General features: G+C 46.4%; 1 protein-coding gene across 2 annotated transcripts in view; it reads left to right on the top strand.

Moving 5' to 3' along the window:
• The window catches only part of LOC115092810 (disintegrin and metalloproteinase domain-containing protein 9-like), a 606381-nt gene that overhangs the window by 355860 nt on the left and 224998 nt on the right, over nucleotides 1-25523 (top strand). Inside the window, exons 12-13 of one of the 2 annotated variants that reach the window (XM_029604139.1) lie at nucleotides 7776-7898; nucleotides 8097-8189. In XM_029604139.1, the coding sequence (XP_029459999.1) occupies nucleotides 7776-7898; nucleotides 8097-8189 (216 nt within the window). Of the gene's footprint in view, nucleotides 1-7726; nucleotides 7899-8096; nucleotides 8190-25523 lie in introns of both variants that reach the window. The other variant, XM_029604138.1, reaches the window with a different exon arrangement.

Here is a 25523-nt window from a genome sequence, read left to right as displayed (position 1 = left end):
TAGCAGGACTATGAAAAGATTGCTGAAAACCTTTGATATAGAGTAGCCTCTCATGTCGTTTTTTAATATGGGTTTCTTGGGTAAATACTATATCTGCTCTCAGATGAAGCATTTCCCTTGCAAGCAATTGTCTTTTGTGATACGTATTTAGTCCTTTCACATTTAGTGATATAATTTTTAAAGACCCCATAACCATATTACCTTACTCCCCAAAACATCTCCTTACTCATTGCTGCTAACTGGGATTCTGCAGCAGCCATCCTCCCTATGGTCCACCAACTTCCTAGCCTTATTAGATAACACTGAAACAGAGGTACAGTCTCCTCCCCAACCCCCCGACTGCCCACCCCAACCCACCCACTCCCCTGCCCCCCTCCTTCCACTCTCACTCCTAAGTGAGATATCTCCATGAGAGACCCTGCGTCGCCCCTGGCCATTAAGATACGCTCCCCCCCCATCCACATTCTGAACACGATAGATTTAGCAATAACAACTGCTATGGAAGGCTACGGACCCCCATCCAACCACCTTAAAACCCTCATGTATAACTAGCACTGTCTCAGAACTGTACAGCACTAAACTTTAAACCTCAGATGCACTTGCAAAGTTCTCTTGCCGTGGCATATAACTTCCAACCGTGATGCTTGATTGCATAGGTCTTAACCCGGCTCTTCCAAGTCCTTCGTGCCTCCTGATCTTCTGCATAGCCGTCTGTCTCCCTTTTCCACCCTTTTCCATCGGGGTCTCCCTTCTTTCCGTAGATTGCTGGCTGACGGAGTGACTCCTTGACTCACCGATCCAGCTGGTACCAGGCCTGCCTCTCGCAGTATATCTTCTGCCTCCATAACCTTATGTACTCAGGATTGAACACCCTTAATGGCGAATTGTAATCCAAAGGGGAAAAGCCATCTGTACTTTACATTTTGGGATCTTAGAATATTAATAATATCCCGAAATTCTCTTCTTTTCTTGATGGTGGATAGTGCTAAATCTTGGAAAACCTCGATTTTATGCTCCTTCCACAAAATGGTCCCCATGGACCGTGCAGCGTGAGCTACCTTTTCCTTTACTTGAAAGCTGTGAAAGAAAGCCACAATATCTCTTGCTTGGTTATTCCGTGGATTTCCCAATGCTCTATGAGCCCGCTCCAATACCACTTCCCTCACATGTTCCGCATTGCCCTCTGGATCCAAAATAAAGGTACAAATGTCTTGTACTACCTGAGAGCAGTCTCTGAATTCCTCCCCCTCTGGGACTCCACGGAACCTGAGGTTTACCCTCCGGGCTCTATTCTCCAAATCTTCCACATGACTTTGCAGTTCCTCCTGCGCCTCCCGTGCTCGATCCTGCTCTTGCACACCATCAAGGTCTGATGCAGTTCTTCCATCCCTTGCTCATTTTCGTCAGCTCTCCTTTCCAGCTCCCGAATGTCAGTCCGCATGCTGGCTATCATGGCGCCGAGCTCCTCCCGATATCGGGCCATATCGCCCTTTAGGTCCAGAAACCACTCCTGGAACTCTTGTCTTGTGGGCACCTCAGCCCCTCTCTCCAAACTCGATTTCACCGCCGCTGTAGCCGTTCCTGTATCATTTTCGCGGGCCGGCGCCATCTTGTTGTCTTCCTCGAGGGTAGCTACTGCCGCCGCGGCTGTGAACGAAAACCGATTTAAGTCCGGTTTTTTCCGTGTGGCTGCCATCGCTATCACTCCAGCGCTCATATAAGCTGTGTGATGGTAATTTTGAGTCGAATTTCGCCCAGATGGATGAGGATCCGGCAGTGAGGAGGGGGGAGCCGAGATTTCAGGCGGCCATCGCAGCGGGTGACGTCACCGCTCTCTGCCTCATAGTTTTACCGATATATAACAACTCACACGAACACCTAACTGTGCATACCAATTCGCTTGACTGACACGTCGTTCTTATTTTTGGTTTATAGCTTTGCAATTTAGGTAAAGACATTCCTATATTAGAATGTGCTTGTGCCCAAAGTGAGCATGATTTACAGGGATATTGACCGACTTGCTCCAAATTTGGAGTAACATCGTCTTGATAGAAAGACCGAACCACTTGATCTTTTATATTACTATCTCGTTGGAACGCTACTAATGGTTTCTCCTTAAACACCGAATACAGCTGGAGCACAGTCTTTTGATGCTCCTTGCTACTTCATGTATAACGAGTGAATATGGTAGTACACAAGTAAGGTTCTGTTGATTTTCTTTCTGTATGGGGTTCAACAACAAGTCCCTATCCGATAACCCCAGTATTTTATCATCTACCTAAAATACACAAGAATTTACAACACCCACCAGGACACCCAATTATATCAGCAAAAGGCTCTTTATTTGAACCCTTATCCCAGTTTGTGGATATTTTTTTGATGCCTCTGGTCCCGCAGTTACCGTCGTACATCAGGGATTCGGGTGATTTGATAAAAACTTTGCAAGAGATAGATCTCCCCTTGTCAGGAGTGTCATTGGTGACTATTGATATTGTATCGTTATATACGAATATCCCCCAGGAAGCAGCATTGCATATGATCCACGAAAGATTAATGCTAGAAGGGATTGGGCCAAGGATTCAAGTCCAATTTGTCATAGATTTGGTCACTGTGGCATTGAAAGAACTTTTTTTTCTATTTGATGAGGTTTATTATCAGCAAATAGTGGGTACAGCAATGGGTGCCACGATGGCACCAAGTGTTGCCAGTCTATACGTGGGACATTTTGAACAGACTTGGATACAACAGTCACCTTATAAGGATGACATACTATGTTGGAGAAGATTCATTGACGATATCCGCATTTTATGGACAGGTGGCAAGGACAAGTTCGTACAGTTTATGGAATGGTCAAATTCTTGTAATTCTAACTTGCAGTTTACTCATCATTTTGGAGACACCACAGTGCCTTTTTTGGACATCCAAATTTCTTTATGTGAAAACCAGTTCTTTTTTACAATTTATAGTAAGCCAACAGATCACAATATTCTGTTGAATTATGACAGCTGTCATAATTCAATTTTTGCAGCTAAGACATTTATGTTCCACCACACAGGAATATAAAATAAGAGCAAAAGATATGAGGCTGAAATTTGTACAGAGAGGATACCCTTTAAAAGTGATCAACAGGGCTATGAAAAGAGCATGTTGGAATAATAGGGACACAGAACCTCACTTGTGTACTAACAGAATCCTTATGGGACTTCTGTTCCAGGGCTGAAGAGCAGTGAGTCCTTTTACCCCAGCGTAAGATGTTTGATGGCCAGAAGATAGCTATTTTTGAAAAGGGATTGTGTTTAAACCTTGCTCCTTTGGGGAAGGTTATTCTCGCTGGCTAGACACAAAAAACAGGGACTGAAGATCAATGAGCCCATTCACCCCATGAATGTGGTATGCACCTATGGCAGCAGAATACAAGTCATGGAAGTTTTTGATTACAGAAGGATTTCTCTTTTGTTGTGAGGATGTTTTTAACCACCTCTTCTCATTGGGACCAAGGATAGTATAGCAGATTCTCTATCCCAGTGGTTCTCAACCTTTTTTCTGTCGGGACACACCTGACAGATGGTTCTCACATGCGTGACACACTGACCCATGATCGTCACAGGGCTAGATGTAAATGTACAGTTTGCATCCACGGGAACCCCCCTGATCCACAATAATGGATGTAAAGCAGAATTATGACATTCCCCATTCAACTCACTCTACAAAAAAGATATTCTGGTTCTGGTGTCATCTCAGTAACAGCAACTCAAACTCCTTCTACCTTCAGGCTCAATAGCCCTACTTATGAAAAGACAGCAGTTTACCACCAATGCATGTCCTCTTGAGAAAACGCAACAAATAAGACTGATAAAACACTTACATGCTAGTAAAATATCTCTGTAACAGACACAGAACCAACCTAACATACTCCCAGGATCTGTAGTAATGCACATAAACTAATCCACACACAGTTACACCTGTATTATGGAATACACTCAAACAGGAGCAACCCTATCTATGAAAAGGCAACACTACAAATATTAAATCAGGCCCTAAAAACCAATACACCTCTTATTAGGAAAACAGAACTAGCAAGCAGCTATAGATCCCCACACAGAAATAATTGTAAAACTATACTAATAAGCAGAATAAATGTTTCACAACAACTATGAACAGAATAACATCCAACAATTAAAAACTCATAAAAACTATTAAAAATTCTCCAAACACCAATAAAATATTTCAAAAAAAGCAGACACATCACATAATATTAAATAATTAAAATAGCAGTCAATCAAGAAAAATAAACTTAAAAAGCCACCTTTACTTACCCCCTCCAGCAGCTCTCCTACTCCTCTTCCATGCAGGCTGTAGCACACACCAGAAGCAGCAGTAGTGGCTAAGCTCTATACTCATGGTCCTCTTCCTTAGGGCCCATGTCTCTCTCACACACACACACACACACCATACCAGTCATGCCCCCATGACCAGTTTCTGTCTCACACAACAATCATCTCCCAGTCTTTGACAAACACACCAGTCACCTTCCTGAACAGTTTCTCTCATGCCATACACACACACACAGGCTTCCCACTCCCGTGTTCCACTTACATATATGGGCTTCTCACTCTCATAATCACTTTCTCTTTCTCACATACACTCACCAGTCTCTCACTCCCATGCTTGTTCTCTCCACATGCACAGGCTTCTCATTCCCATAATCACTTTCTTTCTCTCCCACATACACACACACCAGTCACCTGATCTCTCTCATGCATACACACACACAGGCTTCCCACTCCCATGTTCTCTTTCAGATATACAGGCTTCTCACTCCCATGCTGTATCTCACACACTCCCAGCTTTCTCACTCCCATGCTCACTCTTCACATGCACAGGCTTCTTATTCCCATAATCACTTTCTTTCTCTCTCTCACATACACACAAACACACACCAGTCACCTGATCTCTCTCATGCATAGACACACACACATAGGCTTCCCACTCTCATGTTCTCTTTCAGATATACAGGCTTCTCACTCCCAAGCTGTGTCTCACACACACACACACAGGTTTCTCACTCCCATGCCCACTCTTCACCTGCACAGGCTTCTCATTCCTATAATCACTTTCTCTCTCTCTCTCACACACACACCCGTCACCTGATCTCTCTCATGCATACACACACACACAGGCTTCCCACTTCCATGTTCTGTCTTACATACACAGGCTTCTCCCTCCCATGCTGTGTCTCACACACACCCAGGTTCTCACTCCCATGCTCACTCTCTTCACATGCACAGGCTTCTCATTCCCATAATCACTTTCTCTGTTACACACACACACACACACACACACACACCCAGTCTCTCTCTCATTTCCATGCTCGCTCTCCACGTGCACAGGCTTCTCATTCCCTGAATCACATTCTCTCTCTCACATTCACATACACACCAGTCACACCGTCACCTTACCAACCAGTCTCTCTCATATACATGCACACACAGGCTTCCCACTCCCATGCTCTCTCTCACATAATCAGGCTTCTCACTCCCATGCTTTCTTTCACATACACCCCCACAACACCAGGCTTCTTACTCCCATGCTTTCTCACATACCCAGAGTTCTCACTTCCATGCTTTTTCTTTCTCTCTTTCTCTCTCTCTCACACACACACACACAACCCTGACTGTCTCACACTCTCACATACACATCAGTCATCTCCTTGAGCAGTCACTTTCATTGTCTCTCACATATACACATACATCAGCTCTCTGACCAGTTTCTCTCAATCACACACATACTCTCGATCAAATACATTCTCTCACTTACACACAGGCTGGCTGGCTGGTTCTCTCTCTTTCTATCACTCACTTCCTCTCCCCTCCCCCGAGCACAAACGGTAGCTGCTCCTCCTCCTCCAGGCCCCGCAGGCCAAGAAGGAAGAATTCCATCGATCGCGGGAGGCTCATGCTGCTCTCTCCTTTCCCTTCCGCTTTCTCCCCCAGAGCAGGAAGATCAGCTGCCTCTCCTGCTGCCACCGGACTCCTGCTATCTTCTGGCGTCCGAACTTCCTGTGGGGGGGGGGGGTAGTGGAAGCGCAGCGCACAATGTCCGCTTCCTCCCTCCCCCCCAAGCAGGAAGATCGGCGGACCATACGGCCCGACGCCCGAAGATAGCAGGAGGCCGGTGGCAGCAGGAGAGGGCAGCTGATCTTCCTGCATTGGGGGGAGGAAGCGGAAGCTTGCGCGCGGGCGCTTCCGCTCCCCCCCGAACAGAAGACCGGTTGGCCATACGGCCGCAGCAGCGCTTCCCCATGTGTGCCGTGATGGCGCGCGAGGCGTGGGTTCTCTTGCGGCACGGCCTTTCTTCTTCCCGCGCACCACTTCCTGTTCCGGTTCCGGGTCCGGGTCCGGGGGGGGGGGGGGGGAAAGAATGCAGGCGCGGGAAGAAAGAAAAGGCCAGCGGCGGATGCCACAGCTTTTTTTTTTTGCACCGCTGCCGTTCCCGCTGGGCTTGAACGTGCTGATAGCCCCGGCGGCAACTGGCAGCAGGGAAGAACGAGCAGCGGGAGGGACCCGGGAGCCATGCGACACACCTGCCGGTTGAGAACGCTGCTCTATCCTATGGCTTTTTAAAATGAGAAGTCACCATTTAAACAACTAAGGAGATGAAATAAGACCTGAACATCCGGATCTCCACCTATGTGGAAGCAGGACACAGAGCTGGGTGTTCGGGAATGAGCTGGAGTCTCAGATAGGACTGCTTTTTCTGTGTTAGAAGGGGACCCCTTTCATAGGATTGCTGGTAGGCTACTAGTAGAGCTTTTGTGCACATTTATATCACCATGGGAAGTTTTGCCAAAATGGATGAAGTGAAGGATACCTACCCAGAGGGACTTTTACTAAATCAGTAAAATTATAATTTAACACTCAGTGCCTTGTCTGCCTGGTTTGTCCCAGCTTCTCACTTCTTGGGATGCAGCAGCTATCAACACACAGAGGGCCAGATTTTTAAAGGGGTATGTGCATAAGTTACGCGTGTACCCCCCAAAAACCTGCCCGAAGTTCCCCCGTGTGCGCCGAGCCTATGTTGAGTAGGCTCAGCAGCGTGCACAAGCCCCAGGACGGGTCGTTGTCGGGGGCGTGTTGGCGGCGGCGCGCCATTTGGGGGTGGGGCCATGGGCATGGCCGAGGCCTCCGAAACAGCCCCGGGAATCGCACATGGTGGGGGGGTAGATAGGGGAAGGGAGGAGAAGGTGCGGGGGGGGGGAGGGGAAGAAAATTCCCTCTGAGGCCGCTCCGATTTCAAAGTGGCCTTGGAGGGAACGGAGGCAGGCTGCACGGCTTGGTGCGCGCAGGCTGCTGATTTTTGCACAGCCTTGCGCGTGCTGATCCCGGATTTTAACAGATACACGCAGCTATGCACGTATCTATTAAAATCCTGCGTAATCTTGTTTGCGCCTTGTGCGCGAACAAAAGTATGCGTGTGCGCAAATTTGTAAAATCTACCCCAGAGGGAATAACACACCACTGTTTGGGCCATAAGCGAGAGCTTCCCCCCATAAAAAGCGCCCACCTTGGAATAGAGAGTTTGAGTCTGAGAGTGAATTGCTAGCCAGAGCAACCCCTGAAAAGATAAAAAAAAGTTTGTGTGCCCTTGAGGTTAAAACCCCACTAAGGATTACATAAATGTTACAGAACCAATACACTGACTTGGTTTTTGTTTGCCTTTATTATAGACAAGCCACCGTCTTTTCTAACTGTAGTCGTTCTTACTTGCTGAAACAGACTCTCGCAAGAAGGACAAGATGTCTTTGGAACTACCCAGCACCTGGCTCAATCTATGTTTTACAAAGCTGTGGAAACAAGATTGTGGAGTCTGGAGAAGAATGTGACTGTGGCTCCCGACAGGTAGGTAAATATATAAAACTAGTGTCTTCAGTGCTTCCAAAGCAAGGAAACAGCTAATCTTGGAATAAAACTCCAAAGCAATAAAGAGGGGACTTTGAGTATGTTATAAATCATACTTTTTGGCTTTGATATATTGCTACAAATATTGATTATTCCAAAAGTGGCCAGATGAAAATTAACATACCCTTTTACCTACAGGAGTGTAAGAAAAATCAATGTTGTGAACATGGAACATGTATGTTTAAAAAACCGGCACAATGTGCTCATGGAGAGTGTTGCAAAAAGTGTAAGGTAAGATTGTTTAGGCTTTCTGAGGTTGGTTAGCTAAGTGAAAATTAGTCATTGTTCTCAGGTTATAGCAGAGCAATGAAGCTCACTTTTGGGTCATATCACTTGCATTGCAGGTAGCACAAATCTCATGACCCATGCTTATTGTTAGAAAATCTATCTGCATATAATGGCATAATTTTCAAGCTTTTTGAAGTTACATTCAGCCATGAAATTTATAAGAACTCTAATCATTTCTAGTATCTTGTTTCCTGGTTATTTAATAAAATATATAGAGATTGATGACAGATAGGTATTCTCTTTCCTAATAGACTATCTGTCTGGGACTTGAAGAATTAGTGAAACACAAGACTGTGGTTCTACTTCTTATTTTTTAAAAATAATTTTAGCCCATCAATCTATAATTGTAGGTGAGTTCCAATAAAAACTGTACAATATATATTGTATTGTATAAACAATACAATATCAAACTATGCTAAAACATTTTGCAGTTTAACAAAGTAAATTATAACCTGGCACAGTGAAAATTATCATTCCCTGAAAGCCTGTTCAAATAAAAAGCCTATAAGTTTTTTTTCTAAAAGATTTGTTCACACTCCTAGGACCTGCCATGCTGGCTCAGTGGCAGTGCTTCTCGCTAGCAGTTGGGAGGGCTGCATTGGATTCCAGATTCTAACCCAGCAATGACGACAGAAAAGGACCAAATGGTCCATCCAGTCTGCCCAGCAAGCTTCTTATGATAGTATCTGCCATGCAGGTTACCCCCATGTTTTTCTTAAGAGTACCAACTGCCAGCCATGCAGTTATTTATTTATTTATTTATCACTTTTATATACCGAGGTTCAGGTAACAAAGTTACTAATCACTTTGGTTTACATTCCAACAATAACTATGACAGAATATTGTCTTACAATGAACAGGGTAAATAAAACTTTGATACAAAGAACTTGATAAACAATGTGTATTATAGAGAGGACTGGAGAGGCGGGGCCTAAAGTCAACTGAAATGAATATACCCCAAGCCTTACGTTAACCTATAAAAAAAATTACTGCTATCAACATTTTTACTGGATGATGAGCCTTCTTAAAATTCAGACAATGCTGCTTGATGGACTTTTAAGGACAGAGGTGGATAGTTCATGATTAAAAATCAATCAAAGCATTACAAGGTAGTAATGTATTGAAAGTTTATGAAACGTTCCACCTTCCCCTTTAAAAATTTCTTGCGATCAGCAGACCATTGGGGTAGATTTTCAAAAACGGCGCGTTGGCGTACTTTTGTTGGCACTCCAGGCGCCAACAAACTTACGCGGGATTTTAGTAGATACGCGCGTAGCCGCTAAAATCCTGGATCGGCGCGCGCAAGGCTACCGATTTCGTGTAGCCGGCGCGCGCCGAGCTGCGCAGCCTGCCTCCGTTCCCTCCGAGGCCGCTCCGAAATCGGAGCGGCCTCGGAGGGAATTCGCTAACGCCCTCCCCTCACCTTCCCCTCACCTTCCCCTCCCTTCCTCTACCTAACCCCACCCCCCCCGGAGGAGGAAATCGGAGCGGCCTCGGAGGGAATTCGCTAACGACCTCCCCCTCACCTTCCCCTCACCTTCCCCTCCCTTCCTCTACCTAACCCACCCCCCGGCCCTATCTAAACCCCCCCCCTACCTTTGTTGGGGATTTACGCCTCCCAGAGGGAGAAGTAAATCCCCGCGCACCAGTGGGCCGCTGGCGCGCCTAGACGCAACCCGGGGGCGGTTCCGGAGGGCGCGGCCACGCCCCCGGACCGCCCCGGGCCGAAACCACGCCCCCGGGCCCGCCCCGAAACGCCACGTCCCGCCCCAAAAACGGCGCACTGCTCGGCCCTGCCCCCGACACGCCCCCCCTCGGAAAACCCCGGGACTTACGCGAGTCCCGGGGCTCTGCGCGCACCGGTAGGCCTATTGAACATAGGTGCACCGGCGCGCAGGGCCCTGCTCACATAAATCTGGGCGGATTTACGCGAGCAGGGCTCTTAAAATCCGTCCCATTATGAATTGCTATAAGTAAGAAGTTTTTACTATTAAAAATTTATAAAAAAATAAATAGTTAAGGGGATCATTGGGTATTATTTATTGAGTTGGGATTGTATATTAAGTGTCCATGAGATAATAACAGGTACAGAGGAGCTTTTGGCTTGATGGACTTAGCCATTGCAGCAGTCTTGTGCTTTTTCCCTTATTTATATGTATCAGTACCCCAGAAAGTATGTCAGGGCACATGTTGCTTGTTATCTGAATCCAATTTCTCTTCTGCAGTTGTATCAAAATAATTAAGGCTTATGGTTATGGGTAGTAATCCCAAGCCTTCTGTTAACAGTATTAACTGCCGCTCTTTGCAAAGGCCCTGACCATAAAAGTCAGGGTCTTTGGTTGCTGTCTGAATCCAATTCCCCTTTTCCCCTGCCATCAAAGCAGAGAACATTTCTTAGCATTCAGACAGGTTAATCCACACCAGTGGGTTAAGCACTTCTACCAGCAGATGGAGACGGAGCAAAGCTGATGTCACAGTATAATCACCCCTGCATTGACATTAGCCCGCCAGTATTCTCCGTTCCAGCAAATGGTGAACGTGCATCTCCCTACTGGGGATTGCTTAAAATATATATATATATTAGAAGGAGAAAGAAGAAGGAAATTAATTTGCCCTGCCCTCCTATGGTGATACCTTATGGTCCTTCCCTCAGTTGACTTTTTCTGAGGTGATATCTGCGGATCCCTCCCTAAGTAGAGTACCTCGGTCCATTCAACTAACAGCTGAAAGGCTAATGAGTGCAGGAAGCCGAGCACAGAAATTAAGGCATTTACCCTCTCCCCCCACAGCTGGAGACCGACTCTGTACTCAGCCGGGACGAGCTGAGCTTATGTAAAGAGTAATTATCAAAAAAGAAGAAAAAGAAAGGAAGTTAATTTTAGGGATTCCTTTCCCCTTCTGCTCTCTGAGCTTGGCACGCTAATTTGATGTCCGTTCCCGTCTCTGGGGCAGCATGGGGAGTTGTGTGTAATGGGAGGTAGATTCCATTACTCAGATTAAAGGGGAGTGAAGGGGAAGAGAAAGTCAACAGAGGCAAAACTAGGGATGGAGCAGGGACTAACTACATTTCCCCAGAGAGCACAGGGCTGAGGGAAAAGGAGATTGTGCAAGACCAGGAACCAGGTGGCGACCCTGATTAAGAAGGAGCTACCGGATATACAAAGCTGGTGGGGAAACTGTTATAATTAGTGAGGTTTGGGTGGACCTTTGGACACTGTGGCAGCTGACTGTGCCCACGGGGGGAAGTCCAGTGAGGGCCACAGGTCAGGCTCAGCTTAGAACACAGAAACACAGAGATTGATCTTTTATTAGACAATGTGATGAAGCCACCAGAGGTGGCAGTGGTGAGCAGTAGATGTAGCCTGGCTGGGCTAGTATCCCTCAGGCGCTAGATCAGCGACTCCTCTGGTAGCAGTGCTGTAGTGGAGAGAACTGAGAATAATGAGTACAGTGGAATATGCACAAGCCCCAGTATAGAGAACCCAGGGATAGGGAGAACAGACCCTCGAGGAGTGAGTACCTGATCCCTGAGAGCTGAGAGGCTTGAAGGTAATGTACTCACACAGCGGTTCCACGTAGGAGATGGCACTAGGGCTGGAATGGAGGCAGGCCTCGAGGAGCGAGTATCTGGTTCCAGGGAACAGCTCTGAGGTGAAGATGGTAGTACTCACTGGTGTTGAAGATAGCAAATTCTTCCAGGCAGAAGAGGTGCAGGCAACGAGTCAGGGAACATAGGCTCTCGAGGAGCGAGTACCGGTTTCCTGATAATTATCTAAAAAGCAAGTGAGGTCCCCTGGGTACCCCATTAGCGTTAAGAGTCCAATAGAACTGGAGGCAGAGTAGCTGGGTACGGAGAGCGAATCCCATCCATAAGATTCCCCTTGCTAACTCAAAGGCTAGCAAACATCGTAGGCTTTAAATATCCAGGCAGCGTGATGTCATCACAGGGGGACGCCCCTGAGGTTCGCGCCAAGTAGGAAATAAGAGTGAGGGCCATTGGCGTGCATCCCCTAAGGTACTAGTGGAGTATGGCGGGAGGCAGCGCCCAAGCCGGTCCGAGGACGGCGAAGAGGATAGCAAGAGGAGATGCCAAGAAAGAAAGGTAGGTAGAGTGAAGCCGTCGGGACGGGACGGTTACAACAGTACCCCCCTTCAAAGGGCGGTCTCCTCTGCGGGTACCAGGTTTTGGTTTTCAAGGATGTGAGAGATGAAACTGATGGAGCATCTCTTTGTCAAGGATATTAGCCAGAGGCGCCCAAGAATTTTCTTCAGGGCCAAAACCTTCCCAAGAGAGAAGGTATTCCCAGGTTTTGCCTCGTTTGCGGACATCAAGAATGGCTTCGACCTTGTATTCTAGGTCATCTTCTGCATTGATGGGAGATGATTCCTGAGATTTGGAAGAGAATTCACTGATGATGAGTGGTTTCAGAAGTGAAATATGAAAAGCATTAGGGATGTTCAATCCAGGTGGTAACTTCAGACTATAGGTAACATTGCCAAGACGGAGGATTGGAAATGGTCCAATGTAGCGAGGAGCAAATCAAGAGGAAGGTAACTTCAGTCTAAGTTGCTTAGTGGATAGCCAGACTTTGTCACAAGGTTGAAAGACAGGCGCTTTAGAATGATGAGTGTCATAAAACCTTTTGGCTCGATCACTCGCTTTGAGTAGCATAGCTTTTGTCTGAGTCCATAATTGATGGATTTCTTCAGCAGTGGATTGAGCTGCTGGGAACATCACTGAGAGATTCAGTGGAAGTGGCGGTGATGGTAAACATCTATATACTACTTCAAATGGTATTGATCCAGTTGATCTTGCTGGATGAGAATTAATGGAGAATTCAGCCCATGGCAACAGTTCGGCCCAGTTATTCTGACGGCAACTCGCATAGGCCCGAATGAACTGTTTCAGGGTCCTGTTCATCCATTCTGTTTGGTCATTAGACTGAGGATGATAGGCAGATGTATAATCTAGAACGATGTCGAAAAGTTTGCACTGGGCCTTCCAGAATCCTGCCATGAACTGTGATCATTGATCCGAGATTATGTGCTTCGGTAAGCCATGGAGGCAAAAAATATGGACTATGAAGAGCTTCGCAAGTTCCGAGGCTGAGGGTAAGCCCAGGCAGTTGCCCGAAGTGGGCCATCTTGCTGAAGCGGTCGACTGTTACCAGATGGTATTCATACCTCCAGAAAGAGGTAGATCAACTACAAAATCAGTAGCAATATACTTCCAGGGATGTTCCAGAGCTGGAAGTGGTTGCAGCAATCCCCACGGTTGGCCAGAAGTAGGTTTGTACTTGGCACAGTTGGCACAAGGTGCCACATAGGAGAGTGTATCTTCCTTGATAGTTGGCCACAATAATACTTCTGTAGCTTCAGAGGGTACGGCGTTTGACCAGGATGGCCAGCCAGCTTGGAATCATGCACCCAATAGAGCACTTTCTTTCTGAGATGCTTTGGCATGATGGTCTTACCAGCAGGCACAGAATGAGTAGCCGCTAAGATGACTTTATTTTGGTCGATTATTTGCTGCGGCTCTTCCGGAATATCCTCCAAGAGAAAGGAGCGTGATAGGGCATCAGATCTAGTGTTCTTGTCTCCGGGGCGATATTTGAGCACGAAGTCAAAACGGTTGAAAAATAAGGACCATCTAGCTTGTCTATAGTTAAGATGTTGCACATGGCGGAGATACTCTAGATTCTTATGGTCCATAAACACGGTAATTTGGTATTGAGCACCTTCAAGCCAAGGCCGCCATCCCTCGAATGCCAACTTAATAGCCAGGAGCTCTATGTCACTGATCCCATAATTCTTCTCTTCTGGAGAGAAACGTCGTGAAAAGAAACAGCAGGGACGTAAGGACTTGGAGTCTCCAGTCTGGCTCAGAACAGACCCCACACCGACATCAGAGGTGTTGACCTCTATGATGAATCGCTTATTGGGTCCGGATGACATGGGCATGGTTCCATGGAAAAGGCAGTCTTTAAATCTTCGAACGCGGAAATGGCCTCCGCAGACTATTTAGAAGCATTGGCCCCTTTCCGGGTCATAGCAGTCAAGGGCACCGTTAAAGAAGAATAGTTCTTTATAAAGCTTCTATAGTAATTGGTGAACCCCAAAGATCATCTCAGAGCCTTCACACTGGTAGGTTGGGACCAATTCTTGATACTTTCTAATTTTTGGGGATCCATCTGGAAGCCATCTTTAGACAGAATGTAGCCAGAAAAGGCATGGAGTCTTTATGGAATTCGCACTTGGATAGCTTGGCGTAGAGTCGGTGTTCTCGGAGTCTTAGTAGAACTTGCTTGATGTCTTCTAGATGAGTAGCAGATTCTGAGAAAATATCAGGATGTCATCTAGGTACACTACGACACTCTTGTACAACAAATCCCGCAGAATGTCATTCAGCATGTTCTGGAACACAGCGGGTGTGTTGCACAGGCCAAAGGGCATTACTAAGTACTCAAAATGACCGTTTCGAGTGTTGAAAGCCATTTTCCATTCATCACTACTGCGAATCCGGACTAAGTTGTAGGCCCCTTCAGGTCAAGTTTCGAAAATATCTTGGCCCCCCTGAAGTCGGTCAAACAGCTCAGATTAAAGGCAGGGGGTAACGGTCTTTAATCATAATCTCATTCAGACCTCGATAGTCAATACAAGGACGTAAGGTTCTGTTCTTCTTCCAACAAAGAAGATCCTGCGCCAGCTGGACGACTTTGAAGGTCTAATGAACCTTTCTGTAAATTCTCCTTGACGTACTCGGACATAGCCTTATTCTCTATGCAGAGAGTGGATAGGCACGTCCTTTCGGAGATTCAGTGTTTGGTTTCAGACGAATGCCAAGTCATAAGATCTGTGTGGAGGGAGGATGTCAGCAGCTTCTTTGGAAAACACATCACTGAATGATGCATATTGAGGCGGCAGTCCTGCCATCACTGGAGTTGTAGGCATGCAGAGAACAGGAGAAACTTCCTTAAGGCAACTGCCATGACAACCTGGGCCCCAGCAGGAGAGTTCCAAGGAGGACCAATCGAATTGCAGCTGATGCAACTGCAACCAGGGTAACCCCAGAACGATAGGGTGCATGGCCTTCTCTAAGAACATAAGAACATAAGAAAATGCTATACGGGTCAGACAAGGGTCCATCAAGCCCAGCATCCTGTTTCCAACAGTGGCCAATCCAGACCATAACAAACCTGGCAAGTACCCAAACAAACTAAGTCTATTTCCAATGTAACCATTTTGATAATGGCAGTGGCTATTCTATAATGAACTTAATAGAAGGTACTGGATTTTTTTCTCCCTCCAAGAAACTTATGCCAATCCTTTTTTAACAACAGCTATTACTAACTGCACTAACCACATCCTTCTGGCAACAATTCCAGAGTGTTAATTTGTGCGTTGAGTAAAACAACGAATACTTTCTCCAATAGTTTTTTATAATGTTGCCCCATGCTTCAACTTCATGGAGTGCCCCCTCGTCTTTCTACTATCCGGAAAGAGTAAATAAACCGAATTCACATCTACCCATTCTAGACTCTCATGATTTTAAACACCTCTATCATATCCCCCCTCAGTCGTCTCTTCTCCAAGCTGAAAGTCCTAATCTCTTTAGTCTTTCCTCATACGGGAGTTGTTCCATTCCCCTTACATTTTTGGTAACCCTTCTCTGTACCTTCTCTATCGCAATTATATCTTTTTTGAGATGCGGCGACCAGAATTGTACACAATATCACGGTGCGGTCTCACCATGGAGCGATACAGAGGCATTATGACATTTTCCGTTTTATTCACCATTCCCTTTCTAATAATTCCCAACATTCTGTTTGCTTTTTTGACTGCCGCAGCACACTTGTACCGACGATTTCAACTGTGTTAACCACCTATGACACCTAGATCTCTTTCTTGGGTTGTAGCACTAATATGGAACCCAACATTGTGCAATTATAGCATGGGTATTTTTCCCTATATGCATCACATTGCACTTATCCACATTAAATTTCATCTGCCATTTGGATGCCCAATTTTCCAGTCTCACAAGGTCTTCCTGCAATTTATTCACAATCTGCTTGTGATTTAAACTACTCCTGAACAATTTTGTGTCATCTGCAAATTTGATTATCTCACTCGTCGTTATTTCTTTCCCAGATCATTTACAAATATATTGAAAAGTAAGGGGTCCCAATACAGATCCCTGAGGCACTCCACTGTCCACTCCCTTCCACTGAGAAATTGCCCCATTTAATCCTACTCTCTGTTTCCTGACTTTTAGCCAGTTTGCAATCCATTGAAAGGACATCGCCACGTATCCCATGACTTTTTACTTTTCCTAGAAGCCTCTCATGAGGAACTTTGTCAAACGCCTTCTGAAAATCCAAGTATACTATATCTACCGGTTCACCTTTATCCACATGTTTATTAACTCCTTCAAAAAAGTAAAGCAGATTTGTGAGGCAAGACTTGCCCTGGGTAAAGCCATGCTGACTTTATTCCATTAAATCTTGTCTTTCTATATGTTCTGTGATTTTGATGTTTAGAACACTTTCCATTATTTTTCCTGGCACTGAAGTCAGGCTAACCGGTCTGTAGTTTCCCGGATCGCCCCTGGAGCCCTTTTTAAATATTGGGGTTACATTTGCTATCCTCCAGTCTTCAGGTACAATGGATGATTTTAATGATAAGTTACAAATTTTTACTAATAGGTCTGAAATTTCATTTTTTAGTTCCTTCAGAACTCTGGGGTGTATACCATCCGGTCCAGGTGATTTACTACTCTTCAGTTTGTCAATCAGGCCTACCACATCTTCTAGGTTCACTGTGATTTGATTCAGTCCATCTGAATCATTACCCATGAAAACCTTCTCCAGTATGGGTACCTCCCCAACATCCTCTTCAGTAAACACCGAAGCAAAGAAATCATTTAAACTCTCCGCGCTGGCCTTATCCTCTCTAAGTGCCCCTTTAACCCCTCGATCATCTAACGGTCCAACTGACTCCCTCACAGGCTTTCTGCTTCGGATATATTTAAAAAAGTTTTTACTGTGAGTTTTTGCCTCTACAGCCAACTTCTTTTCAAATTCTCTCTTAGCCTGTCTTATCAATGTCTTACATTTAACTTGCCAGTGTTTATGCTTTATCCTATTTTCTTCTGTTGGATCCTTCTTCCAATTTTTGAATGAAGATCTTTTGGCTAAAATAGCTTCTTTCACCTCCCCTTTTAACCATGCCGGTAATTGTTTTGCCTTCTTTCCACCTTTCTTAATGTGTGGAATACATCTGGACTGTGCTTCTAGAATGGTATTTTTTAACAATGACCACGCCTCTTGGACATTTTTTACTTTTGTAGCTGCTCCTTTCAGTTTTTTCTAACAATTTTTCTCATTTTATCAAAGTTTCCCTTTTGAAAGTTTAGCACGAGAGCCTTGGATTTGCACACTGTTCCTCTTCCAGTCATTAAATCAAATTTGATCATATTATGATCACTATTGCCAAGCGGCCCCACCACCGTTACCTCTCTCACCAAGTCCTGTGCTCCACTGAGAATTAGATCTAAAATTGCTCCCTCTCTCGTCGGTTCCTGAACCAATTGCTCCATAAAGCTATCATTTATTCCATCCAGGAACGTTATCTCTCTAGCGTGACCCGATGATACATTTACCCAGTCTATATTGGGGTAATTGAAGTCTCCCATTATTACTGCACTACCAATTTGGTTAGCTTCCCTAATTTCTCTTAGCATTTCACTGTCCATCTCAACATCTTGACCAGGTGGACGGTAGTATATCCCTATCACTATAGTCTTCCCTGACACACAAGGGATTTCTACCCATAAAGATTCAATTTTGTATTTAGTCTCATGCAGGATGTTTATCCTGTTGGACTCTATGCCATCCCGGACATAAAGTGCCACACCTCCTCCCGGGTGCTCCTCTCTGTCATTGTGATATAATTTGTACCCTGGTATAGCATTGTCCCATTGGTTATCCTCTTTCCACCATGTCTCTGAGATGCCAATTAAGTCTATGTCATCATTTACTGCTATAAATTCTAATTCTCCCATCTTCTTAGACTTCTGGCATTAGCATACAAACATTTCAAAGTTTGTTTTTTGTTTGTATTTTCGTTCTGCTTTTTAATTGATAGGGATAAATTAGAATTTTTTAGCTCAGGGGAGTTTTTAGTTACAGGCACTTGGACTACTTTTCTAATTATTGGAACCTCACTGTCGGGATGCCCTAATTCTAATGCATCATTAGTATCCTTTAAAGATACCTCTCTCCGAACCATGCGCTGCTGAGCGACTGTCGGCTTTCCCCTTTGTTCTAGTTTAAAAGCTGCTCTATCTCCTTTTTAAAGGTTAGCGCCAGCAGTCTGGTTCCACCCTGGTTAAGGTGGAGCCCATCCCTTCGGAAGAGACTCCCCCTTCCCTAAAAGGTTCCCCAGTTCCTAACAAAACTGAATCCCTCTTCCTTGCACCATCGTCTCATCCACACATTGAGACTCTGGAGCTCTGCCTGCCTCTGGTGACCTGCACGTGGAACAGGGAGCATTTCAGAGAATGCTACCCTGGAGGTTCTGGATTTAATCTTTCTACCTAAGAGCCTAAATTTGGCTTCCAGAACCTCCCTCCCACATTTTCCTATGTCGTTGGTGCCCACATGTACCATGACAGCCGGCTCCTCCCCAGCACTGTCTAAAATCCTATCTAGGTGACGCGTGAGGTCCGCCACCTTCGCACCAGGTAGGCATGTTACCAGGCGATCCTCATGCCCACCAGCCACCCAGCTATCTACATTCCTAATAATCGAATCACCAACAAAGAAGGGAATTGTCTCCGTATGGAGGGCTCCGGTGCGAAGAGTCACTGGTTCGGTGCAACAAGTCACATCACTGGGCAAAGACTCTCCATGAATGGATGACAAGAGTAGTGGAGCTTCCAAAGTAATGAGGGGAATCCTCAAATTTTCCACTAGGCATCAAAGTATAAAGTTGCCTCCTGCCCCTGAATCCACAAGGGCAAAAGTTTGGATTGTAGATGGTCTGCAAGTAAGGAAGACTGGTAGAGAGAGCGTAGAAGGTGAGGTAAGGTCTAAGAACAGTCCTCCTGCAGGAAATAGGCCCGTCCATTTTCCGGACGAATAGAGCATGTTGGGACATTGTGACCAGCTTGTCCATAGTAAATACATAAGCCATGCCTCTTCCGAAGTCTTCTCTCTTTTGAAGTCAAATGACTGCGACCAAGTTGCATCGGTTCTTCTCCACAGGCAACAGGTACTGCTGGAACCATTCGAGGTGCAAGTTTAGCACGAGTCTCCTTCTGAACCTGTCACGAAGCCGGTGATCAATTCTAGTAGCCAAAGCCATTAGTTCATCCAGCGAGTCAGGTGTCTCACGAGCGGCAAGCTCGTCCTTCAAGCGGGTATTCAGACCTCTGAAGAAGAGAGATTTCAGGCATCTAGGTTCCCAGCATAATTCTGTAATAAGAGTCTTGAACTCTTTTGCAAAATCAGCCATTGGTCTGTTGCCTTGCTTCAGGTCCATCGGGTCAGAACCAGCAACAGTCACTCGAACAGGATCATCAAAAATGGATTTAAATAATTCTAAAAATCCATCAATATCCTGCAGGATTGGATCCTTACATTCCAACATAATTGAAGCCCAAGACAAGGCCCTTCCATCAAGATAAGATAGAATATAAGTAGTCTTGGCGTAGGCTGTGGGGAAGTGTGCAGGCTGCAATGCGAAATGCATGCAGCATTGGTTTAGGAAACCTCTAGTTCTTTGAATCTCTCCAGAGAAATGAACTGGAGCAGCCCGAGGTACCATAGTCTTTACAGTTACTTCAGGTAACTGACCTTCATTACTGGAAGTAGCACCTTGTGTCTTCTGTGCTTGTAGCTGATGAAACGCTGAAGTGAGTTTCCCCAATGCGTTTTGTTGTTCAGCAATGCATAGGGCCCGGCCTGTAAGGCATTGAACTGTGCCGGATCCATGGAGTTAGCAATCTGTTATAATTAGTGAGGTTTGGGTGGACCCTTGGACACTGTGGCAGCTGACCACACCCACGGGAGGAAGTCCCATGAGGGCCACAGGGCAGGCTCAGCTTAGGACACATAAACACAGAGATTGTTTTATTGTTCTCTGTAAAGCTTGTTTAGCTGCATTTTGTGTTCACTGTGAACCGATGAGATGTTCCCAACGTTCATCGGTATATAAAAGACTTTAAACAAATAAATAAAATAAATAAATAAATGTGATGAAACCACCAGAGGTGGCAGTAGTGAGCAGTAGAAGTAGCCCGGCTGGGCTAGTATCCCTCAGGCGCTGGAAGAGCGACTACTCCGGTAGCAGTGCTGTGGTGGAAAGAACTGAGAGAATGAGTATAGTGGAATATGCACAAGCCCCAGTATAGAGAACCCCAGGATAGGGAGAGCCGACCCTCGAGGAGCGAGAACCTGATCCCTGAGAGCTGAGAGGCTTGAAGGTAATGTACTCACACAGCAGTTCCACGTAGGAGATGGCACTAGGGCTGGAATGGAGGCAGGCCCTCGAGGAGCGAGTACCTGATTCCAAGGAACAGCTCTGAGGTGAAGATGGTAGTACTCACTGGTGTTGAAGATTGTGAATTCTTCCAGGCAGCGAGTCAGGGAACATAGGCCCTCGAGGAGCGAATACCGGTTTCCTGATAGCGACCTGAAAAGCAAGTGTGGCCCCCGAGGAGCAGGTACCCCATTAGCGTTAAGAGTCCAATAGAATTGGAGGCAGAGTAGCTGGGTACGGAGAGCAAATCCCACCTGTAAGATTCCCCTTGCTTACTCAAAGGCTAGCAAACATCATAGGCTTTAAATATCCGGGCAGGGTGACGTCATCACAGGGGGTCGCCCCTGAGGTTCGCGCCAAGTAGGAAATAAGAGTGAGGGCCACGCGGCGCGTGCGCCCTAAGGTACAAGTGGAGCATGGCGGCAGGCAGCGCCCAAGCCGGTCCGAGGATGCCAGAGAGGACAGCAGGCAGACGCTGCGGCAGCCAGACGTCCATCCACAGCAAGAGGAGGTGCCAAGAAAGAAAGGTAGGTAGAGTGAAGCCGTCGGGATGAGAAGGTTGCAACAGAAACCAAAAAGAAGAGGACAGTATGGGGAAAGAAGGAGGGGAAACTGCTGGCATCTAACAGCAGAAAATTCCCCATCTGGATTGCAGTGGGAGAAGAAGAAAAAGCTGAAATCCTTGGATTTGAAAAGTGAGTAATTCAGCTTATGGGTTTCTTATAAAGGGAGAAGTGGCAATTCTCCTCAGCCGGTGAAGAAGTAACCGGCTGGGGGCAGGGCAGGGCAGCCGCTTTTGAACTCCCTTATATATAAGTCCTTGTGCTGGGGACAAATTAGCCAGCACTGAACTGCCCACACAGTGAAGTACGTTGGCTGGGTAGAAACTAAACAGCAGGGAATAGCTGTCTATTCCAGACCCAGATGTACTCTTAGCCCATATTCCAAATCCGTTTGTGATAGGATCCTGCAGACGGAGCTGATCAGGGGAAGTTCAAGCAATGGAATTCTACCCGACAGGTGTCTACAAATGGTGGTAGCAGTGGGATTGTGACAGGACCACCCAGAGGACTTGGAAGCAGATGACCAGAACTTCCTGCACACCTGCAATGCCATCTCTCAAGAGAAAGGAAGGTAATTACCTGGGCTCTGAAGGGAAGATAACTAGGTAAGAAGTGGTAAAGGTTGCTGCTGAAGTGGTGTTAGAAAGGCGAGAGTTAAACTAAGCTCTGGTAAGAGGTGAAGCTTGTGAGGGGAGGGAGGTGGGTCTTTGGACTTGTGAGAGGCTGCACATGGGTTTTCCCCTTTTGTTTATTTCTAGAAGGTGCCGGCAGGATGGAGAGAAGGAATATACTGAAGTGGATATCGAGCAAATGCAAAAACAACAGGAAACTATGTACCAGCTCCTCCAGGTGATCCTGCAAGGGCAGAATGAACATCAGCAATCACTCCTGAAGCTATTAGAAGAACAGATAAAAGAGACTCAGACACTGATACAGCAACAACAACAGCGGTTTTTCCTTCAGGACGAGGTGGGAGACATGCCGGGTGCTCTAAGGGACACTGAGAAGGGACTTAGAGAGGCTTAGGCCAAGAGGCCTAAGCCTCTCTAAGTTGGGGCCGAAGATGAGCCCAAGGCCTTCCTGGTCACTTTTAAAAGAGATGCCGAGATAGCTGGTGGCCAAGGGAACAATGGGCGATAAGGTTAGCCCCGCAGTTGACCGGGGAGGCTCAAGCCGCCTATAGGGCCTTGGATAAGGACCAAGCACTGGACTATGAGGCCATTAAAGCTGCCATTGTGGATCATTTGTGTTTAATCCCTGAAGTCTACTGGAAGCACTTTCAAAACTTCAGGGTGGAAAAAGGGGAGAGACCCTGGGAGACACTGCAGAAGCTAAAAGACTTAGCTTCGCTCGGTAGTATGGACCAGTGAGGAGGTGGTGGGACAGTGGAGTTGGAGCAATATCTGAATATATTACCACTTCCAATGAGAACCTGGGTGGGCTGCCAAGGACCCCGAGATTTAGGGGAGGTCATAAGTTACAGTGAATGGTTTCTGGACACTGAGGAAGTGACTGTAACAGACAGGCAGGCCACTATTGAAGGCAGGATTCGGGAAACCCTGAGAGAGGGAGCTGCATGCATGGAGGTGAACCGGAGGGAGTCCCTTCCCGGGGGAAAAGGCCCAGGAGAGACGAATTCGAGCCCAGGGTTGGGAAGAAGTGAGGGGAAGATATTCCTGGGAAGGATGAGGAGGGCTTCCAAGCAAGCAGGATGGGGTCCACTACATTGTTTTACCTGTGGGGAAGAGGGGCACTTTAAAAGGGATGGCCCATATATGGATTGCTTCTTCACAGGCTGGGGAAAAGCAAAAGAGAGGCAAGAAGAGTTGCAGGAAACAAGATATGTGAAGGAAGTATAGGTGAGATGGACAGTGAAATGTTAAGAGAAATTAGAGAAGCTAACTAAATTGGTAGTGCAGTAATAATGAGAGATTTCAATTACACCAATATTGACTGGGTAAATGTAACATCAGGAATGCTATAGAGATAAAGTTCCTGGATGGAATAAATGACAGTTTCATGGAGCAGACTTCTTGTCTTGAGACACAATTCCCTCCAAAAATGGGAAGGAACCAGAGATCTGTGAAAAAAAGGGGGGAGGGGAAGTAGGTAATAGGAGGAATATCCATTACTCAAAGGGGAATGAAGGGGAAGAGAAAGCCAGGGTAGACAGAACTAGGGATGGGGGAGGGAATAACTACACCTCCCAGAGAGCCACAGGGCTGAGGGAAAAGGAGATTGCACATGACCAGGAACTAGAGATGTGAATCGTGTGCCAGATCGTCTTAACGATCAGATTCGGCTGGGGGGGTGGGGAAATCTGATCGTTAAGATATGTGAATTGGAATCGTTTACGATTCCAATTCACGCTAATTTTTTTTTTAGGGAGGCCCACACCGCTAAAAAAACAAACCTACCCGACCCTTTAAATCAACCCCCCCAAAACATTTTAAAATTACCTGGTGGTCCAGGGGGGCCTCGGGGGGGCCTCAGGGAGAGATCCAGGGGGGCCTCGGGGAGAGGAGAGATCCAGGGGGGCCTTGGGAAGAGATTTCCCGTTCCCAGGCATCAGCTGTTCTAAAAAATAAAAATGGCGCTGATGCCCCTTTGCCCTTACCATGTGACAGGGTATCCGTGCCATTGGCTGGCCCCTGTCACATGGTAGGAGCACTGGATGGCCAGCGCCATCTTTAAAGATGGCGCCGGCCATCTTTACTCATCAGCCCCTATTAGAGTATAGTATAATAGGGGCTGATGAGCACTGGATGGCCGGCGCCATCTTTAAAGATGGCACCGGCCATCCAGTGCTCCTACCATGTGACAGGGGCCGGCCAATGGCACGGATACCCTGTCACATGATAAGGGCAAAGGGGCATCGGCGCCATTTTTTTTTAGAACAGCTGATGCCTGGGAACGGGAAATCTCTTCCCGAGGTCCCCCTGGATCTCTCCTCTCCCCGAGGCCTCCCTGGATCTCTCCCCGAGGCCCCCCAAGGCCCCCTGGACACTAGGTAATTTTAAAAGGTTTTGGGGGGGTTTGGGGGGGGGGGTCGATTTAAAGGGTCAGGTGGGGTTTTTTTTTAATCAGGCCATCGGTGCCATTTTAATTAGTGGCAGCCAAAATGGCGCCGATGGCCATTTTGGGGGGGTTTGGGAGGGTGGATGATGAGTAAGGAATTGGTTTTAAAGGGTCGGGGTGGGTTTAGGGGTTGTTTTGGTGTGCCAGTTTTCCCGCCCTCCCCCAAATAATTCCCGTGCCCTATTTATCGATACAAAACAAATGCCCCTGATGATAAATCGGGGGCATTTGTATTGTATCGTGCACTCTAACGATTTAGGACAATTTTAAAATCTGACGATAATTTTAATCGTTCAAAAACGATTCACATCCCTACCAGGAACCAGTTGGCGATCTGACTAAGGAGGAGCTACCTGATATACAAATCTGGTGGGAAAACCAAACGGAGGAGGACAGCATGGGGAAAGAAGGAGGGGAAGCTGCTGGCATCTAACAGCAGAAAAGTCCCCAGTTAGATTGCAGTGGGGGAATAGGAAAATTTAAATTCTTGGTATTGAAAAGTGAGTAATTCAGCTTTTGAGTTTCCTACAAAGGGAGAGGTAGCAATCTTCCCCATCCAGTGAAGAAGTAACCGGGTTGGGAGCAGGGCAGCTGGTTTTGAACTGTCTTATAAATAAGTCCTTTTGCTGGAGACAAAATAGCCAGCACTGAACTGCTGTACACTGAAGTACTGGTATTAGGGACAAAACAGCCAGCACTGAATAGCCCACACAGTGAAGTACTTGGGCTGGGGACAAACTAGTCAGCAGGGAACTGATGTCTATAAGTGATGGTACTGGAGGAGAGAAACAGCTATTCCAGACTCAAATGTGCTTTCAGCCCATATTCCAGATCCGTTGGTCAAAGGATCCTGCAGAAGGAACTGACCTGGGGAAGCTAAAGCAATGGAATTCTATCCAGTGGGTTTCTACATGTGGCAGCTTTGCAGGTTGAGCAGCCTTTTTGGTTAGGCTGTGCTCCCAGGCTTCACTTAGATGCTGCGTGGAAGGCTGCAGCAGCGTTTGCGTGTTTTTCTACGCACAAGTCTGCCGTGAAACAGTGTCTTCACATCGGTTCGTGTTTGCATGCCTGGGTATGCACTCAGGTGGGTGCTTAT

The sequence above is a fragment of the Rhinatrema bivittatum genome, chromosome 5, assembly GCF_901001135.1.
Source record: "Rhinatrema bivittatum chromosome 5, aRhiBiv1.1, whole genome shotgun sequence".
NCBI lineage: Eukaryota > Metazoa > Chordata > Amphibia > Gymnophiona > Rhinatrematidae > Rhinatrema > Rhinatrema bivittatum.
Note: the sequence above shows the minus strand (reverse complement) of the source record. Positions and strands in the feature narration are given on the sequence as shown.